Raw genomic sequence first — 11,214 nt, forward strand, 5'->3', positions numbered from 1 at the left:
GTTATGAGTGGATGCACTTACGGTTTCAAGATTTTAAAACCGTAATTGAGTATAATTCTGCTGTATTTAGAATAACTTCCCAATTAAAATTATGTGGGGAAAATATAAATGATGAGGACATGTTAGAAAAGACACTAACTACTTTTCATGCCTCTAATGTAATATTACAGCAGCAATACCGTGAAAAGGGTTTTAAAAAATACTCTAAATTGATATCATGCCTTCTGGTGGCTGAACAACATAATGCCCTTTTAATGAAAAATCATGAAGCCCGTCCCACTGGAACTGCTCCGTTACCGGAGGTAAATATGGTAAAAGCACATGGCCAGTCTGAAAGAAGACATAATAAATATCAAGGTCATAATAATGTGCGTGGGCGTGGCAATGGCAGAGGACGATATAATAATCGTCGTGGTGGTGGTCAACATAAAAGGGAGAACAATATCAGTTCTCAAAATGGCCCTTCAAAAAGTAACTGTCATCGTTGTGGCATGAAAGGCCACTGGAAAAATGAATGTCGGACGCCTGAGCATTTTGTAAGAATTTATCAAAATTCTTTTAAAAGAAAGGCAAATAGAGGTGGTGCCTCTTCTTCTAATGCTCGGATAGAGTCACACTTGGCGTTCGAAAATAATGTTGAGGCAAGGCCTTTGAATAATGATAATATTGAAGCAAATATGGCCTTAAGGGATGATGATTTTAATGACCTCAATGATATTACTCATTTGGAGGTTGAAGATTTTTTTAAGGATCTTAATTGATGTTTAATTTCATGTTTTTCAATATGTTATCATGTACTTTGAATTATTGTGTTTTTACGTTTATGTATTTGAAGAAAAAAAATAATAATCAAGGTTACATTTTTATGATAATTGTATATTATTTATTACATTGTGCTATTTTACAATGTTGTAATTAATTACTATTAGTGTGCTATTATTTAATCTTAATATCATATTGTTACTAAAAATAATATTCGCCTTATTTAATGTCATTATAATAACTATTTATTCTTGTTAATGTTTTAGACATTAATAATATATAATGATTGTATTATTTTTGTCAATAAACAAATTATCTATACATGATGAATAATATTATATTAATGTTTTATAATATTTTATATTTGTTTTTAATACTTGTGTATAATATTTATTTAAGGTTAATAAGTATACAATTCCATAAACTAAATTATTGTAACATTCATCATAATTGAATCATATAATTTTTTTTTAATTATAAATTACCATAATTTAACTTTTAAAAAAAAAGGACTTATGTTTTTCTAGCAAAATTGTTACTTATTTTATTTCTTACAATGCATTTTTATTTTATGAAGATAAATAAATTTATCAGTCTTCATTGGATTCAAGATGAATAATGGAGATATGTGCATTTTGGATAGTGCCACAACTCATACGATATTAAAAGAAAAGAAATATTTTTGTCATTTGATTATGAAAAAGGCCTATGTCAATACAATATCTGGTAGTACAAAATTAATTGAAGGCTCTGGAAAAGCAGCCTTATTACTACCTGGAGGAACGATATTGATAATTGATAATGCATTATATTGTAGTAAGTCTCAAAGAAACTTGTTAAGTTTCAAGGTTATTCGTTAAAATGGCTATCATATTGAGACTGCAAATGAAGGAAAGGTTGAATACCTTTATATTACTACAATAAATATGGAGAAGAAAATTGTGCACGAAAAATTACCTGCACTTTCTTCTGGGTTGTACCATACAAATATTGGTACTGTTGAATCACATGCCATTGTAAATAAAAGGTTTACTGATTCTAATGATTTTATCATTTGGCATGACCGGTTGGGCCATCCCGGTTATAATATGATGCGCAGAATTATTGAGAATTCACATGGACACACTTTGAAGAATCAGAAAATTCTTCAATCTAAGGAATTCTCTTGTGTTGCTTGTTCCCAAGGAAAACTGATTATCAAACCATCAGCAACTAAGGTTGGGATTGAATCCCCTGCTTTTCTGGAACGTATACAGGGTGATATATGTGGGCCAATTCACCCTTCATGTGGACCATTCAAATATTATATGGTCTTGATAGATGCATCTACAAGATGGTCACATGTGTGCTTATTATCAACTCGCAACATGGCTTTTGCGAGATTGTTAGCTCAAATTATAAGGTTAAGAGCACAATTTCCAGATTATGCAATAAAGACAATTCGTCTTGATAATGCTGGTGAATTCACATCTCAATCATTTAATGATTATTGTATGTCGATTGGAATAAAAGTTGAGCATCCGGTCGCTCATGTACATACACAAAATGGTCTAGCAGAATCATTGATTAAACGCCTCCAATGGATAGCTAGACCATTGCTAATGAGGACAAAACTTCCTATTTCAGTATGGGGGCATGCTATTTTGCATGCAGCAGCACTTGTGCGCGTAAGGCCAACAAATTATCATGAATTTTCCCCATTACAGTTGGCGTTTGGAAAGGAGCCAAATATATCCCATCTTAGAATATTTGGGTGTGCGGTATATGTCCCAATTGCTCCACCGCATCGCACAAAGATGGGTCCCCAAAGAAGGTTGGGAATATATGTTGGGTATGAATCTCCTTCTATTATAAAATATCTGGAACCTATGACTGGAGATTTATTTACGGCAAGATTTGCTGATTGTCATTTTGATGAATCAGTATACCCAACATTAGGGGGAGAACATAAGCAGATGAAAAATGAGATAGATTGGAATTCATTGTCACTATCTCATTTAGATCCTCGAACAAATCAATGTGAGCAAGAAGTTCAAAAGATGATTTATTTGCAGAATATTGCAAATCAACTGCCGGATGCATTTACTAACCTTCCACGGGTTACTAAATCGCATATCCTAGCTGCTAATGCTCAAGTTCGAGTTGATGTCCCGGTAGGACAACTTATTCAGGCAAATGAATCTAGACCACGCTTAAAACGTGGAAGACCATTTGGTTCCAAAGATAAAAATCCTCGAAAAAGGAAAGGAATGAATGATCAAGATGATCATAATTTGGAGGCGAGTGCTCAAGAAGAGCCCAGAGATACAACAAATGGTGATACCACCGAGGAGGTCCAAGTACCTGAAAATAATGAGAATGAAGAAATCTCAATAAGTTATGTCTCGACAGGAAAACGGTGGAACCGAAATAATATTGTGGTCGATAATATTTTTGCTTATAATGTTGCCATTGAAATAATGCAACAAGATAAGGATCTTGAACCAAAATCTGTCGATGAATGCAGACAGAGAAATGATTGGCCAAGATGGAAGGATGCAATTCAAGCAGAGTTAACTTCACTTGAAAAACGTGAAGTTTTCGGATCAATAGTTCGAACACCTGAAGGTGTCAAGCCAGTAGGGCACAAATGGGTTTTTGTGCGTAAACGAAATGAAAAGGGTGAAGTCGTAAGATATAAAGCACGACTTGTAGCCCAAGGTTTTTCGCAAAGACCTGGCATTGACTATATGGAAACATATTCCCCTGTGGTGGATGCAATTACTTTCAGGTATCTAATGAATTTGGCAGTTCATGAAAAGCTTGAAATGCAGTTAATGGACGTGGTCACTGCCTATTTATATGGCTCATTGGACCACGACATTTTTATGAAAATTCCCGAAGGGTTCAAAGTGCCTGAAGCATACAAGGATTCTCGAGAAAATTGCTCAATAAAACTTCAAAAATCCTTGTACGGGTTGAAACAATCAGGGCGAATGTGGTACAATCGTCTTAGCGAATATTTGCTAAAAGAAGGATATAAAAATGATCCAATTTGCCCTTGTGTCTTTATGAGAAGGTCTGGATCTGAATTTGTCATAATAGCAGTATATGTTGATGATTTAAATATTATTGGAACTCCAGAAGAACTTTCAAAGGCAGTAAAATGCCTGAAAAAGGAGTTTGAAATGAAAGATCTTGGAAAGACAAAATTTTGTCTTGGTCTACAAATTGAACATTTTACAAATGGGATATTTGTCCATCAGTCAACATATACTGAAAATATTTTAAAGAGATTTTATATGGATAAAGCACACCCATTGAGTACTCCAATGGTTGTGAGATCTCTTGATATTAATACAGATCCATTTCGGCCTTATGAAAATGATGAAGAACTTATTGGTGCTGAAATACCATACCTTAGTGCAATTGGTGCATTAATGTATCTTGCCAACAATTCTAGACCAGATATAGCTTTCTCAGTAAACTTGTTAGCAAGATTTAGTTCTTCACCAACACGCAGACACTGGAATGGAATTAAGCATATATTCAGATACCTTCGAGGTACCATTGATATGGGATTATTTTACTCAAATGATTCCACGTCACAATTGATTGGTTATGCAGATGCGGGATATTTATCTGATCCCCATAAAGGTCGATCGCAAACAGGCTATTTATTTACATGTGGTGGTACAGCTATATCATGGCGTTCAACAAAGCAAACTATGGTTGCCACTTCCTCAAATCATGCAGAGATAATAGCCATTCATGAAGCAAGTCGAGAATGTGTTTGGTTAAGATCAATAACTGAACACATTCAAGAAACATGTGGTCTTTCTTTGACAAAAGACGCTCCAACAATATTGTATGAAGACAATGCTGCATGTATAGCTCAACTGAAGGGAGGATACATCAAAGGAGACAGAACAAAACATATTTCACCAAAATTCTTTTTCACTCATGATCTTCAAAAGAAGGGTGAAATAGATGTCCAACAAATTCGTTCAAGTGACAATTTGGCGGATATGTTCACCAAAGCATTGCCAACATCAACCTTTGAGAAAATGAGATACAAAATTGGAATGCGTCGTCTTCGAGATATTAAGTGATATTTTCATCAGGGGGAGCAAAATACGCGCTGTACTCTTTTTCCCTTAGTCAAGGTTTTGTCCCACTGGGTTTTCCTGATAAGGTTTTTAATGAGGCAGCACTCAAGGCGTATTATCAGATATGTGTACTCTTTTTCCTTCATTAGGCTTTTTCCCACTGGGTTTTTCCTAATAAGGTTTTAACGAGGCACATTTCTCGTGGACATCCAAGGGGGAGTATTATCAACCAAGTAATATCAACCAAGTAAAATGGTTGTCCACTTAAAATGGTGGATAGTCCATTTACTTTTTAAGTGGGTAAAATGCCCATTAATATTTTCCTCCACTTGTAAATATGGCTATAAATATAGCCTTAAACTTCAATGTAAAAACATACAAACCCATAAAAGAAAGAATTACTATTACTCTCTCTATATTACTACTCTCTCTATTAATACTTTCTATATACATATTCTCTTGTTCTTCTTCCTTTATAAAATTGTCAAGTTAGTTAATTTATAATAATAAAAGCTATGTTTACCGTTCGCTAGGTTTCACAGAAAAATTTTGGATCAAAAAATTTTGATTAGTTATATTTCCAAAAGTTCATGGTCTAATATACATTAACAACTGAGAAAATCTCAAATTTCTATTTCGTGATCCCTAAATGATTAAAAAAATGGTGTGGATCCTATAAAAACTATGAATATCATTCACTAGGTCATTATGGTTTTGGGTCAAAAAGTTCTGGTTATTAACATTTTCAAAAATTCATGGACTAATACACACGAAAAAATGAGAAAAATCATGAATTCCTATTTCGTGACATCCCTAAATACTAAAAAAAGTGGTGTGGATCCTATAGATACTATGGATATCATTAGCTAGGTCATTACAAATGATCTTATAAAATTTTAATTTATATGGCATAGTTTATTATGGACACAAAATTTGAAAAAAAAAAAAAGAAAGAAGAAAAAGATTTTTGAAAGTTACTTTTAAATATGTCATAACATTCATGTAATTATAAAATTTTGTCATTAACAAAAGAAAAGAAGATGAGGATGGGTTTCTCCTTTGGTTCTTGTGAAAAATTAGATGAGTATAAAAATAACAGCAAATTTAGTCTATTTGGGTAGGCATTAATGGTTGAAGCCACATCCATTTGGAGTTGTAGATTTTAGGTTGGTGAAGGGTAAGGCATGAAGGTTTTCCAAATAATTAATTTGGCAATTACAATATTTTTGAAACATAGAAAGTGACATATTTTTTAAACATACTAAATAAAAAGTAAGACACATAAATTATAATAATGGGATACAATCAAATCTCTGTAACATCATTTGTTTTGATATTTTTGATAATTATAGCAAAATGTTATTCTAGTCAACAGAAAGTTAGTATTAGCTCATTTTTTTTGTGTGTATGCCTATAATTTTTTTAAAATGTATATGACCGATTGTGTTTGAGCTTAAATTTTGTGAATTTATTGGTGAAAATCTGTTAAATGATACTCATTATTTTTAGAATGCGGATATCGCTTTTTTGGACTTCTCTTTTTCATGAGTTTCACACCTCAATTGTTTCTTTTTTTCTATTTGAACTATCACCGTGTACTTAATTAATTATATTTTAATATATAAATAATGATAGTTCAGGTAGAAAAATGAAACAGTTGGTGATAATTCATTTAGGAAAAAAATATGTAAAACTCACAAAAAATAATAATTTAAATATATTTTTAAGTATAGATTTCACAAACAATATGATCATTATGAATAAAATATTAGTATAGAGGACCATTGTTACTAATTTTTTTGTTGTAGACCAGCCAATCTTTCCACAAATTATTAGAAAAGATTGATATGATAAGTACCCCCTATAATACTTTTGACTTTAAAAAAAATGGTGAAGAAAGAGACAAAGTTCACCAAAAATATAACTTATAAAGAATATCACTAAAATCTTTGGTCAGTACTGGACCTACATGTTAAGTCCATTGAATCTGCATTAACAACATATCTAAGTCCCTATTCATTGAATCTTGCACTATACACATAAATTTGTTTGCTTCACGAACTAAATTATTTTGAGAGTATGATTCTTGAATTAATTTATTCCATCTAGTAGGTTTAATAAAATAATTTTAAGTTTAATAAAATAAGATGGCAAAAATTCAAAATTAAACTTAAAATAAAGTTTATATTATATTTTATTAACATGATAAATTTATTAAAAATCCTAACGGAGATATCTCACCAAATCTCATATACCAAACGACAAAAGAAGAAAGGATATGGAAGCCAAGAACTGTATCTAAACTACGAGTTGATATCAGAATTTCAAACATAACGGTGATATCTAATATGAACATTTTATCACGATTTCAAACGCTCGATTATGCGTTAATTCGAGCACCTAAGTTTTGAGGGATCGTCGATGAATACCGCCTTAAGGAAAATAGGAATAAACATGAACACAATTCAAAACAAACTACTACTTCATTATAATATAAAACATAGTTGCAAGAGTACAAATCTGAATATGTGGAACCTGGTAAAAATAGGACATTGATAATCCTATCAAAAACTAGGACTTGGCAAGGAAAAAAAACAAACCTAGGTAAGGTTGTAATGGCCAAGCCCCTGGAAAACAGGCACCACAACTACAGAAATTGCTCAAAGCAACTGAAGTCTAAAAGACACATAATAGAATACTTATAATGAAACACTAAAGACTCTTGAACATGAAAAACTATAAAACTATTGTCTGATTTCTGCAATGTAGCAAAGCACTAAGGAGGCAAATGCACGACGAATATTGTCTATCGATGTTTTAGCTGAATGATTCAAACAGCCTGATTTTTCGAGGAGCAACACGGAGTGAAAATTTTAATATCAGTACTAGGTGACTGTATTCTCAGGAAACCATGGCATGGTAGAGGTAAGTCTCCAAAAATGGCTGAAACAGGCTTGGATTTTATGAAGCCTGCAAAAAAATTGGTGGAAAAAAGGTGTATGCCATACTCTCCTGGAAAACAACCGAGACACTGAAGTATCAGATAGCCGCGAACGTAGGGGCTAAAAAAAGAACACTCATGTTTGCTTTCTCTAATTGCCAGGCTGAATGAACCAATATTAGCTTTTCTGCTTTTTTGTTCGAACCCCTTTTGGATGCATTTCCTCGTGTCCTTTTGGTTTAGGAGAGAATATCACATCTCCACAAATCCTCCACAAGAAGCTCGACTGAGCTGCAACTAACGGAGCAATGTTGGAGATTCAAGCCGAGTAGATTCTCTCCCAACTTTTTAAGAGAAGGGACACTCTTGTTTGATACCATGGAGCAACCTGATAAAGAAAGGATCTGCAAATTCACTTGCACACCACGGGATAAAGCAGCTACACCAGAATCAGTTATTACACACTTAGAAACATCAAGATCATTAAGTAATGGGCAATTATCTGCAATTGCCACTAAACTTGCATCGGTAACCTTCCTGCATCCATCAAGATTCAACAATTCAAGGGTCTCTCCATGTCGCGTAGCCAATGAGAGCACCACTTGATCTGTCAAGTTCAAGCAGTCGCTAAGATTCACCTTAACAAGTCCTTCACAGTTCTCCAAGAGTGGGAGAAGACCAGCATCCGTTATTCCACAAAGCCCACTGAGATCTAATTGATGCAGCTTGGGGCAGAGCTTACCGACCATAGCTAAGCTAGTGCTCCCGAATCCTGGACAGCTTCGGATAGACAAGGACCGAAGAGATTCACATGGAGACAACATGGAAGTTTGTAGAGCTAGATCCTTGATTCCCATGCACTTCACTAGGGAAAGAGACCTTAACTTCCTGCAGTTTGAAACTGCATTAAGAATACCTATTTGGGTAATTCTGTTGCACTCCTCCAAGATTAAACTCTCAAGAGATCCAGCCTCTATAGCGAAAGCAACAAGTCCACCGTCAGAAACAAAGCAACACTTGCGAATGCACATATGTTTGAGATTTGGGCAACCCTTTCCCACTGCTTCAACACCAACATCCGTGGCTCCCTGGCATAAGGTGATTGTCAAAGAAACCAGAGACTGGAGACCTTGAGCATTACCCATGACCCAAAATCCCTTCTGACTCACATTTCTAAGTGAACTAAGATTAAGATTGGTAATCAGCTTGCCGTAGTGACCAATGACAGCAAGCGAGAAATCCGTGATGTTCAGACCGTGTAGTTTCACTTTTGTCAACATAGAAGCACCTGATGACAGAAGACTAGTAACTCCCTGATCTCCAACAAGTGGACAGTCCTTAATCGTAAGAGACTGTAGTTTGGTGCACCATTTTCCAATAGCTTGCAAGCCTTCGTTTCCAATCTTTGGACAGGATTCAATTGTCAACGAAGTCAAGCCCGGGCAATTCTCAGCTATTGCGACAAGACCCTTGTTGGAGATTGAACGACAGTGGCTTAGATCTAGCTTTTCTAATGAACGGCATTCCCTTGCAACCTCCAAGAGACCTTCATCCCCAATAGAAGGAACATTCCACAATGATAGGACCCTCAGAGAAGGGCACCCATGTGCAATAGCAGATAGACCAACATTAGTAATACCACGAGCTGAGTTACTCCCTCGGATAGAAAGCTTTCCTAATCCCCCCCGGGTAGAAGTCCCAACTGCAATTGCAGCAAGTCTAACATCAGTAGCTTTCTTCCCTTCCACACACCTCGTAAGGTATCCATCACATTCTACTTCAAGATCTTCATCTTTAGAGATCATTACTGTGTCATTTAGATTGTTATAGCTCTTGCTCCTGCAAATTTCAGAGTTTCGCATGCTACTCAACAACATAAGCCAACGCTTAGACACACAAGCTGCTGCACCCCTTTCTCGACCTCCAGGCAATCGTCTGAGGATCTCAAATAGGCATTCATCAGGAAGAACTTCAAGAGATGGAACCTTTGACCTGTCTTCGACAACAAACGGGCCACTAATCCGTGCCCTCTTCCTAGGAGGACAGTAAACTTCAGCATGACCCAAAGACAACATGAGACCCAAATCTGCAGAGCAAAACGATCCACCAGAATAGAACTCATCATCACCTGAAGTCCAAGAAGCAAGATTTATTGTCAGCTATATTTTCCCTCAAATCGACATGCTATATAGCATACTAAATTTTATCTAATGAAAGAATTCACCAGTATTCATCCATGCCTATTTTTAAATGAATTTTTACTTCAACTTCAAGTATAACAGACTAACAACTATCAGATGTAAATAGAAGCTGTAGATTTACCTATTGTGTACATATATTTTCAGATCAGATAGATAAACCAAAAGAATAATCCACAGTTTCTTCAATAAATTACCAATCTTTAATATAGACAAATAAAGATCTACCAAACACAAGTCGTCTAGATAAATTTAAACTTTTCTAAGCCAAAGATATAGTCTTTTCATAACTTTTTTCCCTTTTATAATCCATTTTAGTAGATTAGTGCTCATATTCACCTCAACAATCATGAATCTATACAAAGTTATAGACTTTATTCATGTTAAACAAATTATTTCGATCTACACATAAAAAATCCACCTCCATCTCAGTAAATTAATGCTCATACGCACCTCAACAATCATGAATCTATACAAAGTTATACACTTTATTCATAATAAGCATATTATTTGGATCTAAACATAAAAAATCCATCTCCAGTTTAGTAAATTAAATGATCATATTCACCTCAACAATCATGTATCTATACAAAGTACTATATTCATGATGAAAAAAAAAAAAAAATTGGAACTAAACTTAAAATTCATAGAACTATGAACAACCCCATAACTTAAAAAAACAAGAAATGAAGCTTTTGAAACTCACCACTGTAATTAACAAGAGTAGGCATGGCTGTTCTTCAGAAGAAACCTCAAACTGTAAAGCAAAAAAGATCAGATTTTGAACCAAGAAAATCACAACCCAGATTTGATCTTTAACCAAGATTTGCATTCCAGATGAAAAAATCCAATTTTTTCAACAACCCCAAAAATCCAAAAAAAATTTCAAGAACCCCAACAAAGTAGGGCAAAAATAGAGAGAGAAAGATTAAGGTTTTAGAGAGAGAAGAAAGAAAGAATGATTCTTTTTTGGTTTAAGAACAGTTATGCGTATATTGTATATATATAAATATAATTTATTTTTTTGGTTATTTTATAAATTAAATGTATTTGGTTAGTTCAATGAATCATTCCCTAAAACCGGTATTTCCGGTTATTCTTCATAGCTAAGCCACTTGTGTTCGTACTGAGTACCTCGAAACAGCAAAACACCGTCCTGTTACAGGCTACTGGTTCCACCGGTCTTCTTTTTCGTGTAGTTTGTAAATTTTAAAATATCAAATCA

At 34.3% G+C, this 11,214-nt stretch overlaps 1 protein-coding gene across 1 annotated transcript; it reads right to left on the bottom strand.

Moving 5' to 3' along the window:
• Nucleotides 1-7,314: 7,314 nt before the first annotated feature.
• Nucleotides 7,315-10,962, bottom strand: LOC129870111 (EIN3-binding F-box protein 1-like). Its single transcript, XM_055944715.1, has 2 exons — nt 10,696-10,962; nt 7,315-9,919 (listed from the first exon to the last, which is right to left on the bottom strand). The coding sequence occupies exons 1-2, from the start codon at nt 10,718-10,720 to the stop codon at nt 8,031-8,033; spliced, it is 1,914 nt and encodes a 637-aa protein (XP_055800690.1). The 5' UTR covers nt 10,721-10,962; the 3' UTR covers nt 7,315-8,030.
• Nucleotides 10,963-11,214: the final 252 nt, after the last annotated feature.

The sequence above is a fragment of the Solanum dulcamara genome, chromosome 10 (assembly GCF_947179165.1).
Source record: "Solanum dulcamara chromosome 10, daSolDulc1.2, whole genome shotgun sequence".
Taxonomy (NCBI): Eukaryota; Viridiplantae; Streptophyta; class Magnoliopsida; order Solanales; family Solanaceae; genus Solanum; species Solanum dulcamara.